This window comes from Parathielavia appendiculata (assembly GCF_033297405.1).
Source record: "Parathielavia appendiculata strain CBS 731.68 unplaced genomic scaffold N657scaffold_1, whole genome shotgun sequence".
NCBI classification, from domain to species: domain Eukaryota; kingdom Fungi; phylum Ascomycota; class Sordariomycetes; order Sordariales; family Chaetomiaceae; genus Parathielavia; species Parathielavia appendiculata.
In genome coordinates, this window is record NW_026944220.1 from 4,692,779 (window position 1) to 4,712,105 (window position 19,327).

Consider the following 19,327-nt stretch of genomic DNA (forward strand, 5'->3'; position numbering starts at 1 on the left):
TGCAGCCACAGCAGGTAAACGCAAAGGGGCCCAAGAAGATGGTCGTGCCACGGCAGCTCAAGCCTGATGCCGACCGGGACATGACCGCCGTCTTCGAGGCCATTGAGTACTGTGCGTCCCAGACTCGATATATGTGTTATGCCGTCGGCTAACTTTGACTTAGACAACATGCATATCGCCCCTACGATGGTCGCGACAGGGGTCTTCGGGGAAGACAGTCCCTACTGGATGCCGGCCTCCACCGCACCGCTTCTCCCTCGATCCTTCACCCAGAACATCGTCTGCACCTCACTGGCGCACCGCATTCTGCAGTCAAGCCTGGCTGCTCCGTCCCACCGAGTAGTCTTGGCCCAGCGGCTCCAACGACACCGTGGTTGCGCCCTGAGAGCCCTGACAGCCGAACTATCCAAGCCCGAACACCAGACCTCAGACCTGATACTGGCGTCAATCATCCTCCTGCTTCTAGTAGAGGTAAGCTTCGATATGCCGGCTCAGTTTTCGGTCCTGACATCCACCCAGATCCAGCACGCAATTGAGCCACCAGACTGGCGACACCATATCATGGGCGCCACTGTCATGATTGACTTAAGAGGCGGCCTGGGCGACGTCGTCTTTTCCCGTCCTCATCTCCGTCACCTGTTTCGATATTACGTCTTGTATGGATGGATACTCCCGAGGTCCCGAGCTTGTGCCAGACAAAGCGTTGCTAACTCCCGTTAGGCTCGAGATAATCGGTAACACGACGTCTCCTCACGTCGATATCGACTCTGCCCGCCGCCACCTCGAGGTTATCAGCCTGCTCCCCGTCCTGTTCGGCAACGGCTTGACCACATGCTTTCCTTGCCCACCCGATCTCCTCGCCGAGATCATCCGCATCAACCATCTTCGATCACGATTCCACAGCGTATCCGTCACAGATGTCCCTCCGGCCATGCTGCAGGAAGCCAAACACGCGGCCGCGTTGGACATACTCCGCCGCATCAAGGGCTTTCCAACAGACAGGTGGGCCGCCGAGGTCCTTGTTGGCCTTGGCAACAACGAAACTCCAGCGTCCCAGGCCGGCTTCTCCGGCTGGCACGCTATAGCCACCATCTACCAGTCCGCCATTGCCATCTACTGCATGGCGTCGCTTTTTCAGGACGTAGAACCGTATTCTCCTGACGATACAGTGCCTCCTGACCCTTGGAATGCCTTGACCACCGCACGAAGAACGTGTGCGTCGGTGCTCCTCAGCCACCTGCGCGAGGTCAGCCGGTGCCCCCAGCTTCGCAAGCTGGGTCTGTGGCCTTTGTTCGTGGCGGGTGTTGAAGCAGAGGACGAGGCGACGAAGCGGTTTATCGCCGGTGAGCTCCAGTGGATCAGCAATGCACTTGGCGGAGCTGCGCCCTTGGTAGCGAAGGACCTGCTGGAGAAGCGCGTATGGAGGCTTGGAACAGTGAGGCGCAGTTGGGATGGGCTCTTTGACCAGAGTTATGTGTTTGTCATATGAGTACACTGAGCCCGACTGATCGAACAAGATTTCACAGCCTCTTTGAAGCCTCTGCCCTATATTACATCTGGCTAATCAAGATTACGGCCCACTCTGCGTACGCATGCATTGGATGCTGTTCTGCGTTTAAATCTCCTTTTCGGGTTCATCATCACCTTGTCCACAGACTCGATACGAGGGCCGAGACCGACCCGCAGCGCCCTGGTCGATCATTTCTTGGCCTTCAATGTCACCTATTCAGGAAACATCAAAACAGCACCTCGGACACGGCGCATTCCATCCCCGCACCAAGCCGACACGTCTGGAAACGCCATCACAATCAGTCTCATGCGGTCTGCATAGCCTTGTGGAAATGATGAAATGGACCATGGGTTTTATTGTTAGGACGGGTATGAGGATAAAAGGACGTCGTCTTCCATGGAAGAGTCTGTCAATCGCACCTCACAATCTTCAACAGAGAACCACCATCATGAGGCCTTTGTCTTGCTACTTTCTCTCCGCTGTTCTCGTCAGCAGGGCGCCATACACCACCGCATCGACGTTCCGCCCACGCATTCTTGCCGATAGCAACCGCGATGGTATCGTCAACCACCTCGATGAAGCCGACAAACACGACTGGACCGACACCAGGGGAGCCATCTTCCTCCCCAATATTGGCGACTCCCTCGGCCGATGCGCTGCCGTGGATCTGACCGGCTCCCCTCTCTCCAACGTTGAGCTTTGGCGCTGCCACGACTCGTCGGGCGACCGCCTGCTTCCCTCGAGTGCCCAATACGCAGCCCCTCTGGTGACGCTTCCGCTCCCGGAGCTGTCGGATAATGCAACAGGCCGCATCTACACTGAACCCGACCATACTCGCGACCGCGTCCGCCTCTTCTGGCGGGAAAACGACTGGATGACGGGCTACTCGAGTGTGTGGTCCGTCGTTGACCGACAGCTCACCTTCAACGCGACGAATCTGCGCAGCGGCATCTCCCTCGCCATGGACGGCCGCGAGCTGGTGACAGACGCCTCGGTATGGGATGGTTCGGTCAGGGTCGTCTTCGAGGTGACAGACGGCGGTCGAACCGCGCGGGACTCCGTTGCGCTCAAGCAGGCCCCGGTCCTCCTGCACCACCATCTGCAGCAAGCCGAGATCGTCCTCAGCAGCGCCGCAGGCAACAAGGAAACGATCGGGTCAGGTTGGCAGGCCCACTTTCTTCGTGAATTGGAGAAAGCGGTGGGTGGTGATGCACGCATCGTCCTGTTCAACCAGAGCACCGACATCTGGGCCCAGGACTTCCTCGAACCGGGGTACGCCAGCATGCCCGGCCCAGACGGGCCCGTCTCCATCCGCATCCTCCTCCGCTCGGCGCAATCCACGCGCGAGGCAGGGCGGCAGGTTTTTTCCCAGCTCCGCAGCGCAGGGATCGGCGGCTTCCAGCCCGGCTCCGGCTCCGGCTTTGGCTGGGAGGAGATCAACTCGGGCGGCAACATCGAGACCATTCCCCCGTACACGTCGAGGTCGGGCAAGCGCTGGCCCAACGGCCGCGTCATCATGGGCACCCACTTCGGCACCTACCCGGCCGAGTCCATGGTCCGATTCTTGCAAAGCCAGCAAGTACAGTCTCCGCTGTTCCTCGAGACCGGCTGGCTCGGCGTCGGCCACGTTGACGAAATGGTGCAATTCGTAGCGTCCAGCTTTATCGAGCTAGGCTTCACCATTGCCGTGGCGGATACAACCTCGGCTCTCTCCCTCCTGCGCAACGCCAATCTCTCCGGCCACGGTAGCACCCCGCTGGTTTCGTACACGGGCGACGCCTCGCCCGACGCATTCACCGCCTTCCTTGACCCCGATCTTCTCCACAACACGACCATCTCTTCTATCCTCGCCGACCCATCGTTCATCGCGACCCAGGCCTACGCGCAAAAGTACATCGATCAGAACCTCGCCCTTCTTCTTCGTGAGGTGCCGCTGCGCGACCAAGACATCCTCCGCGTCCCTACTCTCTTCAAGGATATCACGTATCCCTGGCCCAGCGCACCTGATGGTCATCCGCCACGGCTAAGCCTGCCCTACCCGGGTGAGAAGAAGCTAAAGAGTCTGCTGCCGCAGGCCATCAATGGACTGGTGCTCGGGAACGGCAAGTATGTTGCGCCGAAGCAGTGGGGCCCAGTGGTGGAGGGGCAGGATATCTTTGCGCAGACGGTCGAGGAGGTCTATGGTCGGGTTGGCATGAAGGTGGAGTGGGTAGATGATTACATGAGCCATCATGTCAGGGGCGGAGAGGTGCACTGCGGGACGAATGCTTTGAGGGAGATGGAGCGGTGGTGGGATACTGAGTGACGGCGCTGAGTTGGTCAGAAGCTAAGCAGAGAGGAGATGATTGGATACAACCAAGACCTTTACACGTAGTTTAATATCATTTGCCATCCCTCCTCAGCGTCTTCTTGAGCACCGGCACCTCGACCGCCACCGCCTTCCCATCCTTCAGCTCAAAGACAAACACATCGGCCGGCAGGCCCCCATACTTGATCATATCCAGTGATCCCCACGACGAGCACGTCTCCCCAACCGCAACACCCTTCACTCCCAACGACGCCCTAAACGCAATTTTGTTCCCCCCCGCCAATCCCACAGGGTACAGCCACGCCCCAACCCTCGCCCCCTGGGGAACGCCCACGAGCCCGCCCACCACAGCCATCACATCGCTCCCGTTACTCACCAACCGGCTAACCTCCAACCCAGGCTCGCCCTCACTCACTCTCACCTCCACGACATCCGACCCCTCCTCCTCCTGCTCAGGCAGGGTATAATTGCCCGCGTACGTCGCCCCGGCCTGCTCCCTGCCTGCTTGCTCCGCCGCGCTCAGCCAGACGGCACTCAGCTTTTCCAGGAGCAGGTTATACGTGGCACCGGCACTCGGGCCCCCGACGTTTACCACAAATCCGATTCCGTAATCGGGCGATAGAGCGAGGAGGGTCATGTACGGGCCCATGGCGCCCTGTTTGGTGTACAGATCCACGATTCGCGTCGTGTTTAGGGGTGGAGTGGTTGAAATGGGAACTGCGAGGCGCATGATCTCCCAGGGCCGGCCGATCGAGAGAGACAGGCGGGCCGTGTGGGAGACGGGTTTGAGCCAGCGGCGGGTTGTGGAGGGCGGGAGGAGGGCGGAAGAAAGGATGGAGCGGCCGAGGGCGGTCAGGTCGGAGGGGGTGGAGTAGTAGCCTGATCCGCTGTATTGGGGGGACACAAGTCACGGTTGATTAGCTGGGTACAGGCAAAAGAGGAAACAGAATTGGGAGGGAGTGGGTGGGCGTACGGCGCTTCGTCGCCAAATTCCGTGTCCCACCCGTCGAGCACGAGGGCTTTGGTATCGTTGGGCTTGGTCAGGAAGGTACGGTTGAGTTTGAGGGGCTTGAGGAGTTTCTTCTGCACGAGGGAGGGGAATCTCGTGCCGGCAATCTTCTCGACGGCGTAGCCTAGCAGCTGGAAGGCCATGGTGGAGTAGGCGGGCGTGTGGTCGCTCGGGGCGATGGGGTACTGTCTGGTAATCTTGGCGAACGCCTCTGCCCGGAGGCGTTAGTCAAACAAATACTGGATGTGTTGCAGGAATTTACCCACCGTCTCTTGTGCATGGCCGGAGGCCGACGGTGCCGCACTGGATCTTCTCCGAGTCGTTCAGCACCGGCAGCCCGGGGCCCCCTTCCGGGAGGTACGGGGCGAGGTCGCCGAGGGCGTCTAGCTATGTCAGCGGGTGCACGTTGAAACAAGACTCGGCGACGTACAATCCCGCGGAATCCCGCCCATGTGGCTGGCCAGCGCGCCCAGGGTCACATCGGACCAGTCGATGTCGTACACCGGATTCCTGGCTTTGTCCTGTGCAAGCTCGGGGATGTACTTGGTCACCGGGTCATGCCAGTGCTTGTCTCCCAGCGCGGCCAGCGTCGTGTACACGGCGATGACCTTGGAGATGCTGGCGACGCGGAACAGCGTGTCGGGGCCGACGGGGCCATGGTAATACTCGAACAGTGTCTTGTCCGAGTGGCGCAGGAACACCTGGACGCCGAATGCTGTCCCATTGTCCAGCTGTCCACCCGCAAGGGCTCCGGCAATCTCATCCTGGATGGCCATCTTGGCTGCCGTCAAGGCCGGCGCGGAGGCCGGGACCTCTGGGTACGCCGGGCCAAAGATAGGGCAGTTTTGGCTCAGACCGAGCCCGGCGAAGGCGACGAGCACGAGGTGGCGGAGCGCCATTGAGAAACCTGTGCTTTCAGCCTGTCTTGAAAGCTTGAATGGAGACAAGCCTGAGAAGCTCGTCTAGTTGCCAGACCTTCTATACCCCCGGTCAACACCCGCCGCTCCATGTTATCGTGATGCATGCATCGCGCCTTGCCCGGAACCTGGGCCGCCCAACGTTACAACGTCCCTCCGGCTCGCCAAGGATTCTACCGGAATTTCTCAACTCAAACGAGCACTCTTGCATCTCGGCTGGGTCGGTTTCGATGGCCCGACCGTAAGCACCAAGCCAATTATGGACAGTGAGGCCCAACTGTTCGTCCATTATGCCGACGGAACATGCCAGCGTTACGCTGATTCGGCTCGAGGGAGAATCCATCCCCCGTCTATCCATGATCAATTCAGGTTCAGCATGTACAGGGCACTTTCCGTCTCCGTATCCGGAACCCCGTACCCAACCCGATTAAGCGATTTTTGTCTAGTTCCTGTACTGAACAGCCGGGTCCTGTATGTGACCGTACTGAAAGCCGACATTCCTTCCCTTGCGCTCAACAACTCCATCGAGCGTGTAACCTGTGTCGCTCGCGTCGACGTGCGCCTCAATACCCGCACCCTGCCGGGGATAGGGTCTTACAATCTCCCTGTGCCGTTTCAAGGCAGCAATCATCTCGTTCATGCCGACGTCATTCAGAAAAACACATTTCCCGAGAGGGCTGGGCACGGCGGCGCGAAGCTTGCCATCTCGCGTCTGATCGTCTAGTCAGCCAAGTGCCGACAACAGGACGGGGAAAACGACGGCATTGACCTTCAAAATCGCCTTAGTACCTTGTTCCAAGACCTCTTCGGTGAAGTCAGGGTCGTCCATCGCCAGGCCGACGCGAGAGAACAGGTCGAGCATTCGCTTGTGCTCCACGTCGTTGAGGAGGCCGCGCATGTTGGCAAGAGTGGCCGAGTAGGCCATGTCGATGGAAATGGCGTGGCCGTGACGGAGCGGCGGGTCGGGAATGAGTTCGTGGAGGGGCGACCATCTGACACGAGCATGAATTAGCAGCGGCGCGAGTGAAATGGCTGGGCTGAATAGTTCACTCACGTGTGCCCGTAAGCAATCACCCTGTCGAGGCCAATCTCGTGGAGGTTGGGTGTCTCGAGCTTCAGCATCTCATATATGCTGGCCTTGTTGATCTTATCGGCGACCTCTCTGATCTCTCTCGACGCACCGTCGGCGCGTCCAAAAGCGGTGGCAATAAGCTCCTCGCCGTACTTGTCGAGGAAGTTGAAGGTATCAAGGTCGGCGCATGTCGAGATCTTGATCAGCTCAGCGAAGCCGTTACGGATTTGCGCTTCGGGTAAGGTACGCAGGAAGTTGAAATCCAGGAACGTCTTCATTGGGGCATGGTAGGCGCCCAGACGGTTCTTGTAGTTGCCGTAATTGACGGCAACTTTGATCGAGACTGAGGCGTCAATCAGCCCAATGAGGGTCGTGGGTACGCGGATGTAGTTGGTGTTTCGGCGGTAGACGGCACAAGCAAAGCTGAAAGTCTGTTAGCAAGCGCCTGAGGCGGCGGAGACATGACCGCTCATCGGAGTCTGGACGGATCATACCCAGCGACATCGGTGACCAAACCACCGCCAACCACCAGAACGGGCTCCTTGCGGATCACGCCAAACTTGTTCATGGCTTCGACGATTTTAAGAAGCGTGTCGATAGTCTTGGCCTTCTCGCCAATCATGGTCCTGTGGACGCAGAGGTCAAGTCCATAGTGGTCAAAGTAGGTCTGCATTTGCTCGCCGTAGATGTCAGAGATATTGGCATCCATGACGGATAGGGCTCGGCCCCACCGCTGATAGCAGTCGGCCAGGTCCCTGTTCCGGACGTCGAAGACGCTGTCGAGGAATTTGAAGTCATACGAGATCTTCTCGCAGCCCTCGACGTGAAAGCCCGTCTTGGTCTCGATCACGGTGGCCTGTAGATCAGACATAGCAAGTGTGTCCGGCTGTCCGTGTGCGTGTGTGTGTTGAACAGACGCAGGAGGGTTGAAGGAGACAGGACCAGTCTGAGGGAAACAATAGAGACGCGCCTAAAGGGAGAGCACAGGGAGGGTCTCGTTCCGTCCTGTACTTGTTCCCTTTGAACGTCCTGCCCGGGAGACAACTGAGCTGTTTGTCAACTGAGCTCACACCTCCGCAAGTTCAGTGCATCATGTTAACATACTCTTCACACCTGACAATGGCCCCTGATGCAAATACGCACTTTTTCGCAGCTGCTTGCAGACTTTGGGCCGTGCCGCAAAGGGTAGTAGACGTGTGCCAAGTGTTAGCCCGTTTCCGGAATCCTACTCCGTGTCCTTGCATCGACGTCGACGTGACGGACGGAACAGGCGCCAGGCACACGCAGTAGCCGGATATGAATCATCATATGTAGCTGGATAGCAAAGCTGGCCTCGGGCGAATGGCAGCGGCCAGCATGTGAAAATTGAGCCGTCGCGTTCGGACCCATGGCTCTATAGGTTATTGGCAAATCATGAGGCCGAGGACGAGTCGAATCCGGTGAGCGTAAGGATAACGGACGGTATTGGTGCGGCGAATGGAGTTCCTTGTTGGGATCATCGAGTCGCTGTATTGTTTGAGATCCCGCGAGGCTCAAGTGTTTTCGAGAAACGGCTGCCTGCGGAAGAGGGCTCCGGCAGCAGCAAAAATTGCAAATGCTGGTTTCGAAGCTCAACAATGCAGCGACGTCATCGACCTGAGGCCCCCGATGAGGCAGGTGAGACCGCTCGGTCAGTCTTTCCTCAGACGCTGGGTCGGTGTTTCCGCCGCTGACGCTCGCATGATGAATCGACCAATTTTTGCAGTGCTGCCCTCAAGCCATTTGCGCCGCCTTGCTGTGACGCGATCTGTTCATGTGAGATCTTCGTGAAAAGGGGCACTCATGCTGCCGAGATCGTCCGGTCCGATCGAGTCGTGCCGGTTCAGTCAATTGGTAATTGGTGTCACTGCTGAGATATCTCACGAACGCACTGTTTCATTTCCTCTCAGATTGTCCTGTCAGTTTGAGACCATCGGCTACTTTCACACATGACCGTGTTTGACGTGTCCAGAGCCTACGCCCGGCAGGAGGACGTCTTCTACAACGACGGCCGCGAGCTTGAACTTCTACGGTTTGTTTATGGCAGGCCGGACCTCGACAAGATTCGAGGCAACCCTACAAAGGTGCTCGAGGCAATCGACGAGTATGCCCGTACACAAAAGTACCTCATGAATGTGGGCGAAGACAAGGGCAGGATTGTCGTTGACCTGATATCTGAGGTCAAGCCCAAGACGATGGTGAGAAGTCCGTGGGGTCCTAAAAGACAAGAGAGCTCATGACTGGTCCAGGTCGAGTTGGGAGGCTACGTAGCTTATTCTTGCATCCTCTTTGCCGATGCAGTGCGCGAGGCAGGCGGCGAGCGGTACTTCACCCTCGAAAGAGACCCGGTCTTTGGAGCTGTCATCATGGCCTTGGTCGACTTGGCCGGACTCAACGATTTTGTCACGGTGGTCTTCGGCTCAAGTGACACCTCAATCAAGAGATTGCATTCCGAGGGCGTCCTGAAGCACATCGACATGCTGTTCTTGGATCACTACAAGCCGGCTTACATGACGGACCTCAAGCTCTGCGAGGAGCTCCGTTTGGTGACGCCTGGTTCCGTGCTGGCAGCAGATAATGTTATCAAACCCGGCAATCCTCCGTATCTAGAGTACGTCCGAAGCACAGTTGCACAGAAGCGCAAGGCGGTGGAAGGGGGTGAACATGAGCTCGGCGTGCAAGGTCGATTTCCTGATTCGACTGCGAAACAATATGCCTGGCGACAAGACGGGGAGAGGCTAGTCAGCGCACGAGGGAACCCAAATCTAGTCTACGAGAGCAGGCTCATCAACAGCTTCGAGCCTACAGGTGTACCGGTAAGGGGAACCCCACGTCTCATGTGTTGGGGAAGTTGAAGACTAATACATGTCCAGGACGGCATCGAGGTAACCCGTTGTGTTCGCGAAGAATCATAGCGCAAGAACGGGGCCGAGCGCATTCAAGCCCCAGCGGACCTGTGACTGGAATGGAAGAGTGATGGCAGCATGACGTCAGACCAGAACATGAAAAATCGGGGTACCTGTGCTCAACATTGGAGGATGGCCGGTGTTTCTCTATCGAGAAACCGAGGGAATCTGACATTCTTCATTGGTCCTCTGTTGAGGCATCCGACCGCAAGTTGGTATCAGCATGATTCACGATGTTGACGGCCAAGTCGTCCCGCTTTGAGCACGCGCTGCAGAATGCCAGCCTGCTTTTTCTGAGTCTTGTGCTCCTTCCCCTCGATACCTTCATACTCTTTCTAAGCTATGCAGTGCGTATGCTGGTCGCAATCCCCGCGACTTCTCATCGGGTGCGGTTGCGGAGCACTTGTGATACCCGCCAGTTCAAGCCTCAAACTGTCCTCGTGACGGGTGTGGGGATGGCCAAAGGACTCGCCCTCGCCCGTCTGTTTTACAATGCGGGCCACACCGTCATCGGCGTCGACTTCGAGCCGCCATACCTGCCCATCAGCTGCGGGCACTTTTCTCGCTCCGTCAAAAGGTTCCACCGCTTGTCAAAACCGGACGGCACACAAGACGGCTCAGCCAGGTATTGCCAGCGCATCGTGGACATTGTCAAGAGAGAACACGTCAATCTGTGGGTTAGTTGCTCCGGTGTGGCCAGCGCCATCGAAGACGGACAGGCCAAAGAGATGGTTGAGAGGCTCACCAACCGCCGGGCAGTGCAGTTCGATGCGGCCACGACGCAGAAATTGCACGAGAAACACTCCTTTATCAGGTATACCCGCTCCATCGGCCTCTCAGTACCCGAAACGCACGCCGTCACTTCGTTGGCAGACGCCCTAATGGTCCTTGGAGACGCCTGCCAGACCGGAAGGAAGTTCATCATGAAGTACATCGGCGTCGACGATGCGGCGCGCGGCGACATGACTCTGCTTCCCCTGGACACTCCCGCCGCCACGGAAGCGCACATCTCTCGCCTGCAGATCTCCGAGAAGCGGCCATGGATTCTGCAGCAGTTCATCGACGGGCCCGAGTTTTGCACCCACGCCCTGGTCATCCGTGGCCAAGTCAAGGCCTTCACGGCTTGCCCGTCGGCGGAGCTGCTGATGCACTACGAGGCTCTTTCTCCAGACTCCGCGCTTTATCGCAGCATGCTGCAGTTCACGCAGGAGTACGCGGCCAGCGACCCCGAGCATTTCACTGGCCATCTGTCCTTTGACTTTCTCGTAGAATGCGAGGAGGCTCGAGAAGCGGAGAGGAACCCCAACAAGCTCGCCAGGCTTTACCCCATCGAGTGCAACCCCCGCGCACACACGGCGGTGGTTCTCTTCAGCGGCATGCTGGAGATGGCCGAGGCTTATATGTCGCTGCTTGAGGAACCGGCTTCCGAGTCGAATCTTGTGAACGAGAAAAGCATCTACGGGGCGTTCTCGGCTGAACCAGTCTATCCCAGGAACCCCGCGAAGTACCACTGGGTCGGCCATGACCTGGTCACACTTGTCGTGTTGCCCAGTCTGTCGTTGTTTTCGCGAGATGGGAGCAGCGTGGTGGAGGTGCTTGATGGCTTTCGCGTGTTCCTTGAGCACCTTCTCTTCTGGAAAGACGGCACGTACGAAATCTGGGATCCGCTGCCCGCTTGGTGGTTGTATCACGTCTATTGGCCTTTTCAGTTCGCCTTTGCGTTGACAACAGGCCGGAAATGGAGTCGTGTTAATGTCAGTACAACTAAGATATTTAACTGCTAAAGGTACTTTAGAGCGTAACGTTAATTTTCTTAATTGTAATGGAAGCCTAGCTTTCTTTATGATAATGTAACAAAATCAAAAGGAAATAACGTTAGTTAATCGTCTAACTTAACCAATGCTGCCCACAAGTCAAAGCGCCAAGCCAAGGCTTGGCTCAACGCAAGTCAAAGCAAGTCAAATCGACCCCAAAATTTGGTCAAAGCAAGTCAAGTCGAAGGCCGCTCGACTTGACTGATTTGAGGTCAGAATTAACTACCTTTAAAGCTATTCCCAGTATCTCGAGCACTCCAGGAACGCCAATTTGAGGGTTTTTCTAGTGTTGCGGTTGATGTGGGCTCAAAAACAGGGGGCAAGTGTCCATAACCCGGCTGGCCCAGGTGGGTCATCGGGCCGGAAAAACCCCCCACCCGGTAAAGCTCGGGCCCGGCCATGGGCCTCCAAACAACCAACTGTACAACGATGTAACAAACAACAACAGGCAACGTCTTCCTCGCCTTTCCACGATGGCCTTCAACCTCCTTACTATTCCAGCGATGTCTGCGGAGTGCCAGAGGGTGTTCAGCAGTGCGAAGCTTACAGTGGGCTTAAAACGCCAGAGCCTCGAAGACAATACTATCAACATGGTGGAGTGTCTGAAACAGTGGGCAAAGAGGCAGTAAAGACTGGGAGACTCGGATCTGGGTGGCTCGGGGGGGGGGGGGGGGGGGGAAAGGGGCCCGGTGCGGAACAACCTATTCCGGGGGATTATGTAAGCGGCTTGGCAAAGCTTTGGGTCAACGCAAGTCGAGGCACTGACAAGGCAAGTCGAGTATCTCTAGCCTCAAATCAAAGCAAGTCGGTGTGCCGATTTGACTTGATTTGCCTTGTGGGCAGCACTGAACTTAACTACGGATCTGTACAGTTGGGGGTCCAGTACGGAAGCCGATAGGCACAAAACGAACATAACCACCTTAGCACTCGAGCACTGCGACCATTTTGATTAGCTTGCACCAGGGTGTGATTAGAATAACACTAGCGTAACCCCCATTACTACATCTTTGATCCATCTTAAAGACAAAGCCCAACGCTGGCCAATCAGAGCCGAGAATTGATTTCCTGCATCGCATATGCAGCCGCACCGCCACAAATCTTCCCTAACTTCCTCTTCCTCCACAACAGTGAGCCACCTTTGGGTATGCTTACCACCAAGCTTCGATATACATTCTAGTACTGACGCGTATTCCTCCTGTAGCTGCAGTACGACTCCTACTCTCCCCACGAGACCTTCCGCAATTGCAAAAAACCCGCAGTACAAGGACAACACTCGCGAATACAAGATGTCTGATTCTGATGATGACCGGTCCGCGGTCGCCCCGCCCATTACCGAAAATCCCGAGGTTCAGCCGGTCGATGTCCCCTCTATGACGGGGGAAAACGAGGACCCCGCCTCCCCAGGCGAGAACGAAATTAGCACTGACGTTCCTGCTGGTTCGATTGCGGATACGGCGGCAAACATGTCGGATATTCCAATGGCCAGCGGAATACAGCACCCTACTCAGCAAAACGAAATTCTCGCGCAGCTTGCGCAGATCCCGCAGGACCAGTTGGCCAACTTCCTTCGCGTTTTAGCGGGCATGAGCACTGTCGCTCAGGGCGGTAATTTAACGAACATTCTTCCTGCTAGTTCTGCCGCAGGTACCGGTCCCGATACACCGGCCAAGCCTAGTTCTCGTCCGGCTGCAACGGGTACTCGCGAGGACGATAGCCTACACGAGTTTGACAATACCTCGACACATCGCTCCCGCCATGTCGCAAATCGTTCTCGTCGGGACATGGTTTCCGCCTCTGTCATAGAGGATGACGATCTGGAAGACGACACTCCTCGTCTTGGCCGCCAACCAGCCAGAACGACCACACAGAAGAACGAGTATAATTGGGTACTCGGCGACCAGACCCTCCCAGTAGCGGCGCTTTCAGGGGTTACGCCTCCCTCTCGTAACCCGCTGATGTACACCGCATACATCCTCAACAATCTCGCCCGATCTAGTCCCGATGAAAACTTGCTTTGGTCGATCCTACGCGCTGGTGGTGGAGTATGTTCTCCCTCTCCTGTAACATTTACAAGATCGTACTCACCTTCGTCAGATCCGGTACATTGTTCGTCTTCTTAAGGTCAAGGAGCGTGCTCAGGGTCCAGACGGCACGTCGTACGCCGTACTCAAGTGGGGTCGTCCTCAGCAGCGTACTGGTATGTTTATTATTATTGTTTGTCTTACACTTGTTGTACTAATCTACATTAGCTATTGCTGCCTATGCAAAGCTCGCACAGACTAATAACGGGGTCTCGTGTACTACCTGCCAGAACGCTTCGAGTGTCGGCCCGTTCCGGTCATGCATTGCGACGGGCGAGTTCAGTGGCGCTTGTACGAACTGCCAATATCATTCACGTGCTGCCCAGTGCAGCCTACGTAACGGCGCTGACGAGACTGGTATGTTTTTATCCTGTCTCATCTTTATAAATGCTTATAACGTATCAGGAACTGTTCAGCGCGGTATCAAGCGTGCCCGAACCGATATATCACCATCCGAGCAGCGTCCTCGCCCCCGTACTAGCGCTAGTGGTTTCCGCCACGACAGTGCTCGGCTCCAGAACGAGGACCATATTCACCAGTCTGGAGCGGCACCTAGTGGTACCTCTGCCAAGCAGCTCTTCCGCATTCTCTTCTGTTCTATGCCGACAGCAGAGCTGGAGGCTATCGTTAAGGACGGTCGCCTAGAACTTGACCGTCGTGGCAGCACCATTTGAGCTTCTGGGGCTGGAGATTACGACGATTACGATTGGGTCTTTATGGTACGGAGTTTGGGATGTGAGATGCATTGGGTTACGGGCTCTCTTTTCCTTCTGCTAGTTGAGAGTATTCCTGTGTAGGGCGTTCGTCCGTTTTTGAGCATTCACTAGCGTAGTCTCCTGTTTTACGTCGTTGTCTTGCCTGTAGCAGCCCATGTCTACAAATAGCGTATCGTTTTGGCGAGTTCTGCACCAGAAACACGCTATGCTAAGACTACGCCCCACTTAATATCTGGCAAAATTCTCTCACTTGGGTCTCTTTCTAATTTTGTCTTTGCGTTCACTTTTGTAATTGTGTAGTAATGCCTCGTGCTCCGCGTCTCAATTGGGAACAGCTTCGTCCCCAGATCACCAGCTTGTACCAATCTGGTGCAACCTCTCAGGCTATTACATCTTATCTTCTTGATGAAACCGGAGTCTCAATCACTCCAACGCATCTTCGTCGTCTTCTCCAGTCATGGGGTGTACCGCGCCAGCGCCCTAGAGCAGAAGTGACTCCTGACCTTAAGGAGCGTATCGAAGCACTCTTCTTTCAGCATGCCTTAACAGATGCCGAGATTGTAAAGGCTCTAGAACAAGAAGGAACAAATGTAATGTACCGTAGTGGGCCGGTAATACTATAATGTACTAATTAGTGGTAGTGTACTGGCCAATATAGAGGGTCGTCGTGATTGCAATTGACAGTCGTGGCGAGCTATCAGCGTTCCGAAGGTGACGAGCACTACGGTCACGCTCACGTATACTAGCCTCTGCTGCTTCAACGAAGCTGAGGCTAGGGGTTCCGCTACGCGTGTTGGTATACGCCGCGTTTCGACGCCCAGGGGACGAAGAGTTGCGATGGTTGTACACATCTGTACAACGCGCCACGGGGGTGTTCGGGCGAGCTTCAATATCTTGTCCCTGACTTTCTTGACTACGGCCAGCCGCAGGAGCATCGAGTCGATAAGCCGGTCGATCTGAGCCTGGTCAATGGTCCTTCAACACTCCTTCAGACACCTAACGAACTGTCACAGCGGGACAGGCGCACAATCCAATGACAATTGTATTCGGGCTAAACTACAGTCTAAGCTCTATTCCGTCAGGTACGGGCAGGCTTGATTGTCAAGACGTAGCTCGAGGAGCTACGAACAGATCTCGCGGCAGCGAGGTGCAGAATATTTAACCCACAGGGGCCCGTGCTTTCCACATGCCGGGTTCCACCCGTGGGTCCTAGCAGGCACGGCGCAATCGCCGTGACACGAACATAGCAATATCCAGTTGATTTTTCTTAAGCTCATATATATCAGGGTATAGCTTTTTCATCTTCCGTTTCAATAGGGCCCAACTATACCTAAATGGATTGAGATCTGAGCTATGAGCTGGCTAATTTCAAGGACTTCAATTACGTAGTTGAGGAGCCACTCGGTGGAGGACGCTGAAGTATATACCCGAGCATTGTCCTGCTGAAAATGCCTTGTACCGTCATGAGGAGGAAGGAGGCCCTTTCTCAGTGCTTATTGATAAAGCGCCCGCTAAACGCAGGAAGGCATTAGAAGGAGAAATAGCTATATAATCGCACCGTCCCCCAGACCTCTCCTGTGCCACGCTATGACGGAACATATGGAATTCAACACCCTACTTTATAGACCTCAGTAGCTTGACAACGGCCTCGTGGCCGTAGAGGGCGTCCCACGACAGCGCCGTCCGTCCGTCGCGATCCTTCGCTTCGACATCGACCTTGCCTGTATCGAGCAGTAGCTTGACAATGGCCTCGTGGCCCTCCTCGACGGCCCGCGACAGCGGCATCCGTCCGTCGTTATCCTTCGCATCAACCGCAGCGCCCCTCTCGAGGAGCTTCCTGTTGGATTTGGCAGGTGGTCAGAGAGGGCAGTTCAGGGGTGACCAATGGCTTGGCACCAGGATTCTCAGGATCAGGAACAGGCAGGGAACTTCTGGAAGAACACAGACAGGTACAACATCATCAATTGAGTGGTTGCCCATCTTTTTGATACCCAATTACTACGGTGCGGCACATTCGTGGCTGTTGGCTTTCCAACACTTCCGCACAACTTCCTCATACCCCTTCTCCGCCGCATATAGCAGCGGCGCCCATCCGCCCCTGCCTTTACCGCCCTTGTCTTTAACGAACAGATCTCCCCAGGCTGCCCAACTTGCACAACTCGATTCTAACCTATGCGCGCTTCTCAGGACCATAACGCCCATTTCCACTGACTTCTGTAAATTGTTTACTGCCTCCTTGTATCTTCCAAGACTCTCTAATACCCGCCCCACCCACCATAATCTAGTCGCTCTATCTAGGTCCTTTTGTGCTTGCGACTTGTGATCGAATAGCCCTTGTCCACTTCGGAAGATCTTGGTACTCTTTGGCCTGCACGCGATCCTGAGATGTATCCCAGTCCCAGATAAGCAGGAAGTCGTCTAGGGATTCTAGACGTTCTGACCACTTGGTATTTGGAATATCTGAATTGTCTACAAAGGAAACCGCAATCTTGATAACAGCCGAGAAATCTTTGTGCAGCCTAATGATTGAAGGCCTTGATGCCCCTTGGAGGAGGCAGATGATATCCCGTGGTCGGATTGGTTTTGCTGATGCTGGGAGGGTGAAGGACTGGCTCCGACCTTTGGGCGTGACCTTCCAAGTGATCGTATCTCCTTCAACCACAGATACTTCGCCCAAAACACAACCCTTGCCGCTGATCATCGCTACCTCCTTCCCGTCCTAAGTCTCAACAGACAGCTGGTTTCAGAGGGAAAAGGTAACAAGTTTCCTAGAGACCGTTTCCCACGAAGCACCGTAATCGGCTAATACCCCTGCCGCCCTGGGATCGTCGGAGCTATACCAAGCAAGGCATAAACTTTGTCCGATAGATAGCGAGAATCTGCCCCGCTCAATCGCGTTGTATCTCGGCTGGAAGACGGTGTTTCTGATGAGGTAGGTTATTGGAGGGATCAAGCCGCGCAGGTTTGGGTCGTCGTCGTAGAGCGACTGGAGTGCATCCAGGCCTGAGCCGAACGTATATCCGTCAATCTCGGTGGCCCGCATTTGACGAGAACATGCCGAGCTGCGGCAACCTCCTGAAGGACCTAATTCAAGTGAACCTTATTGGCGCTCCACTGGTAGTCTGGAGCGCGCCCCTCGTCCTTACCCAGATGCCTGACGCCGATTGCTGTGTGTTTGAGCCACGGCAGGTCTCTTGAACGTGTGGGCGCACAGCCGCTCCGGGCGCTTGCTTGGCCCTTCCCGGGAGGCTAGCTGTCCCTTTTCCATTAGACAATGACATCCTCTGTGTCAGATGGTGTCTGCTCGATTGGCCGCTGTGCCGCACTTGTCTGAACGGGTTCTGCGGCGCAGCCAGCTTCACCGTTTTCTTAGAAAACGGACAGCCCTACAGAGGAAAAGAGGCGCCCGTTTTTGGGTCCAGTAGCCCCCTGTTTTTGACCCCTCTTCTCCCAAAAGGTAAGCCTTTAAGGGCTGTCTTTGCTAGAGCAGGTGCAGCCCATGGGCCCGAGTTCTTCCAACCCTGGTTGCCTAAGCTTCCCCAAATGGTCACAGTTACGTAGCCAGCAGAGTTTCTCGACCCGCCTCACCTGCGGCTACAGAGCGCCGTTCCTTCGGTGACGAACGCGTTCACTAGCATCACAAAATCCGTGCATAGAGGCACACCACAGCGCCCAGCACAACCGTTCTGATCCGACCCAGATGTTACTACCTAATTTGTTGCTTACAAATAGTAGGTGCAAGAAGCTGCTGAGCCAACGCATTCCTCCCTCGAACATCGAACATCGGATGGCACAATACTGGGCTTGTTCAGAATACCCATGGGATGGGGAAATGTTATATATTATTATTCCTACACCGCTGTGCCCTAGGGCGTGCCGGACCTTCAACAACTTACTATACAGGAAAACCGCGCCCTCGTGGGCCGGGTGAAAAACCCATATCGACAATCAAGGAAACGATCAGTGTGCGATCCTGCAAATACAAAGTGGGAAGGCCTCTTGGCCTTCGAAGGGAAGGGATATCAGACCGCGAGCTCCAGCTCCCGCCTCCTGGCCAGACTGTACATCGGCAGTTTCCCCGAGTCCATCAGCCAGTCCAGGATCCTCTCCGTTAGCCGTGCAGCTTTGGGACTGATTCCCTGTAGGACAGAATAAAAGTCCCTTCGCGTTCTGACCTCGGCTCTCTCCCCTCTTCGAGTCAACGGTGGGCCAAGCACCACATCACAAGGTGTTCGACAGTCTCTCGCCCCTCTCCACACTCGCATATAGGCGTCAGAACCTCTGGGGCTCTCCTTTCGAATAAGAAAGCCCGAAGGCCTATGGCCCCGGTTCGAATCCGGATCAACAGTGAACTCTTCGCTCTGCTGAGGCCGTCGTGTCTCCTTAGGGTTTTGTCTTGGAACAGAGTCTCGTGCTGGTGGTCAAGGTCATCTGCGGGCCTCGTTGCTGTCCGGCCGTCTCGTTCCTTGAGCCACCTCTCTCTCCAGGCCTCCTCCATTACTCTGTCCGTGTCGGCAGTCCCTCCCGTCCAAACTGCAATTGTGTTGGCGGCTTTTTCTACCGCTGTGGGCTCCTGCGGCCCAAAGGCTCGCGGTCGGCTCCTGTTATCCGTCCTCGAGTTGAGTATCTGAACTCCAAAATTATCCCGACAGCAAATTTTCGTCTTTCTCGCGTATACCGTCAAGAATTCCGCGGTCTTCGTCTTCGCCGAACATCGTCGACAGACGCCGCGACCATCGTGGTCGCGATGAGCGACGCTCCTGCTCCCGCCGTCGTTACTGCCGCAGCTCAGGTTGCCGCAGTCGTGGTTGGTCTCGAGACCGACGGGACCGTTCCCTTGAGCGGCGTCGCAGCCGCTCCCCGACCCTCCGCTGCCGCCGCCATGAGAGTCCGATTTACCCGGACTATTGGCCCGCTCGAGACCGATCTAATGAGCCCAGCCCTATTGCGGTTCTCTGTTCGGGTATCCGTCACGA

At 55.9% G+C, this 19,327-nt stretch overlaps 11 protein-coding genes across 11 annotated transcripts; 6 read left to right on the forward strand and 5 right to left on the reverse strand.

The window, feature by feature from the left end:
- Window positions 1-80: 80 nt before the first annotated feature.
- Window positions 81-1,489, forward strand: N657DRAFT_653023 (uncharacterized protein; the record flags this gene model as incomplete). Its single annotated transcript, XM_062794358.1, has 4 exons — window positions 81-111; window positions 164-471; window positions 520-656; window positions 721-1,489. 4 exons carry the CDS (start codon window positions 81-83, stop codon window positions 1,487-1,489), a joined length of 1,245 nt encoding a protein of 414 aa, XP_062653485.1.
- Window positions 1,490-1,958: 469 nt separating this feature from the next.
- Window positions 1,959-3,815, forward strand: N657DRAFT_562242 (uncharacterized protein; the record flags this gene model as incomplete). Its single annotated transcript, XM_062788123.1, has 1 exon — window positions 1,959-3,815. One exon carries the CDS (start codon window positions 1,959-1,961, stop codon window positions 3,813-3,815), a length of 1,857 nt encoding a protein of 618 aa, XP_062653486.1.
- N657DRAFT_587943 (beta-lactamase/transpeptidase-like protein) lies at window positions 3,773-5,770 on the reverse strand. Its single transcript, XM_062789828.1, has 4 exons — window positions 5,258-5,770; window positions 5,094-5,210; window positions 4,792-5,038; window positions 3,773-4,705 (listed from the first exon to the last, which is right to left on the reverse strand). Exons 1-4 carry the CDS (start codon window positions 5,724-5,726, stop codon window positions 3,892-3,894), a joined length of 1,647 nt encoding a protein of 548 aa, XP_062653487.1. The 5' UTR covers window positions 5,727-5,770; the 3' UTR covers window positions 3,773-3,891.
- A 339-nt stretch (window positions 5,771-6,109) lies between these two features.
- N657DRAFT_587945 (2-epi-5-epi-valiolone synthase-like protein) lies at window positions 6,110-7,687 on the reverse strand (the record flags this gene model as incomplete). Its single annotated transcript, XM_062789829.1, has 4 exons — window positions 6,110-6,456; window positions 6,514-6,736; window positions 6,799-7,239; window positions 7,311-7,687. 4 exons carry the CDS (start codon window positions 7,685-7,687, stop codon window positions 6,187-6,189), a joined length of 1,311 nt encoding a protein of 436 aa, XP_062653488.1. The 3' UTR covers window positions 6,110-6,186.
- Window positions 7,688-8,761: 1,074 nt separating this feature from the next.
- N657DRAFT_610319 (catechol O-methyltransferase) lies at window positions 8,762-9,749 on the forward strand (the record flags this gene model as incomplete). The annotated part of the gene is made up of 3 exons (XM_062790325.1): window positions 8,762-9,032; window positions 9,084-9,650; window positions 9,708-9,749. The coding sequence occupies exons 1-3, from the start codon at window positions 8,784-8,786 to the stop codon at window positions 9,747-9,749; spliced, it is 858 nt and encodes a 285-aa protein (XP_062653489.1). The 5' UTR covers window positions 8,762-8,783.
- A 159-nt stretch (window positions 9,750-9,908) lies between these two features.
- N657DRAFT_640380 (uncharacterized protein) lies at window positions 9,909-11,541 on the forward strand. Its single transcript, XM_062791955.1, has one exon. The coding sequence runs from the start codon at window positions 9,974-9,976 to the stop codon at window positions 11,522-11,524; it is 1,551 nt and encodes a 516-aa protein (XP_062653490.1). The 5' UTR covers window positions 9,909-9,973; the 3' UTR covers window positions 11,525-11,541.
- A 1,428-nt stretch (window positions 11,542-12,969) lies between these two features.
- On the forward strand, window positions 12,970-14,388 carry N657DRAFT_640382 (uncharacterized protein). The gene is made up of 4 exons (XM_062791956.1): window positions 12,970-13,596; window positions 13,649-13,751; window positions 13,804-13,992; window positions 14,041-14,388. Exons 1-4 carry the CDS (start codon window positions 13,018-13,020, stop codon window positions 14,307-14,309), a joined length of 1,140 nt encoding a protein of 379 aa, XP_062653491.1. The 5' UTR covers window positions 12,970-13,017; the 3' UTR covers window positions 14,310-14,388.
- Window positions 14,389-14,638: 250 nt separating this feature from the next.
- N657DRAFT_640384 (uncharacterized protein) lies at window positions 14,639-15,403 on the forward strand. Its single transcript, XM_062791957.1, has 2 exons — window positions 14,639-14,941; window positions 14,993-15,403. The coding sequence occupies exons 1-2, from the start codon at window positions 14,654-14,656 to the stop codon at window positions 15,020-15,022; spliced, it is 318 nt and encodes a 105-aa protein (XP_062653492.1). The 5' UTR covers window positions 14,639-14,653; the 3' UTR covers window positions 15,023-15,403.
- Window positions 15,404-15,843: 440 nt separating this feature from the next.
- On the reverse strand, window positions 15,844-16,544 carry N657DRAFT_610327 (ankyrin; the record flags this gene model as incomplete). Its single annotated transcript, XM_062790326.1, has 2 exons — window positions 15,844-16,188; window positions 16,390-16,544. 2 exons carry the CDS (start codon window positions 16,542-16,544, stop codon window positions 15,966-15,968), a joined length of 378 nt encoding a protein of 125 aa, XP_062653493.1. The 3' UTR covers window positions 15,844-15,965.
- Window positions 16,545-16,706: 162 nt separating this feature from the next.
- Window positions 16,707-17,720, reverse strand: N657DRAFT_640385 (uncharacterized protein). The gene has a single exon (XM_062791958.1). It carries the CDS (start codon window positions 17,392-17,394, stop codon window positions 17,095-17,097), a length of 300 nt encoding a protein of 99 aa, XP_062653494.1. The 5' UTR covers window positions 17,395-17,720; the 3' UTR covers window positions 16,707-17,094.
- Window positions 16,762-17,070, reverse strand: N657DRAFT_558697 (uncharacterized protein; the record flags this gene model as incomplete). The annotated part of the gene is made up of 1 exon (XM_062787965.1): window positions 16,762-17,070. A coding segment is annotated over one exon (309 nt), but the record flags the coding sequence as incomplete, so codon positions are not given.
- Window positions 17,721-19,327: the final 1,607 nt, after the last annotated feature.

What these genes read in the sequence shown, in the direction of transcription:
- N657DRAFT_640385 (XM_062791958.1), bottom strand. Translation starts at nt 17,394, where the DNA reads ATGCGGGCCACCGAGATTGACGGATATACGTTCGGCTCAGGCCTGGAT.
- N657DRAFT_640382 (XM_062791956.1), top strand. Translation starts at nt 13,018, where the DNA reads ATGTCGGATATTCCAATGGCCAGCGGAATACAGCACCCTACTCAGCAA. An exon ending in TCGTCCTCAGCAGCGTACTG is followed by an intron (nt 13,752 to 13,803) that starts GTATGTTTATTA and finishes AATCTACATTAG; the next exon opens with CTATTGCTGCCTATGCAAAG. An exon ending in TAACGGCGCTGACGAGACTG is followed by an intron (nt 13,993 to 14,040) that starts GTATGTTTTTAT and finishes ATAACGTATCAG; the next exon opens with GAACTGTTCAGCGCGGTATC.
- N657DRAFT_640380 (XM_062791955.1), top strand. Translation starts at nt 9,974, where the DNA reads ATGTTGACGGCCAAGTCGTCCCGCTTTGAGCACGCGCTGCAGAATGCC.
- N657DRAFT_587943 (XM_062789828.1), bottom strand. Translation starts at nt 5,726, where the DNA reads ATGGCGCTCCGCCACCTCGTGCTCGTCGCCTTCGCCGGGCTCGGTCTG. An exon ending in GGGCGGGATTCCGCGGGATT is followed by an intron (nt 5,211 to 5,257) that starts GTACGTCGCCGA and finishes TGACATAGCTAG; the next exon opens with ACGCCCTCGGCGACCTCGCC. An exon ending in GAATTTGGCGACGAAGCGCC is followed by an intron (nt 4,706 to 4,791) that starts GTACGCCCACCC and finishes CCCCCAATACAG; the next exon opens with CGGATCAGGCTACTACTCCA.
- N657DRAFT_640384 (XM_062791957.1), top strand. Translation starts at nt 14,654, where the DNA reads ATGCCTCGTGCTCCGCGTCTCAATTGGGAACAGCTTCGTCCCCAGATC. An exon ending in TAGAACAAGAAGGAACAAAT is followed by an intron (nt 14,942 to 14,992) that starts GTAATGTACCGT and finishes AATTAGTGGTAG; the next exon opens with TGTACTGGCCAATATAGAGG.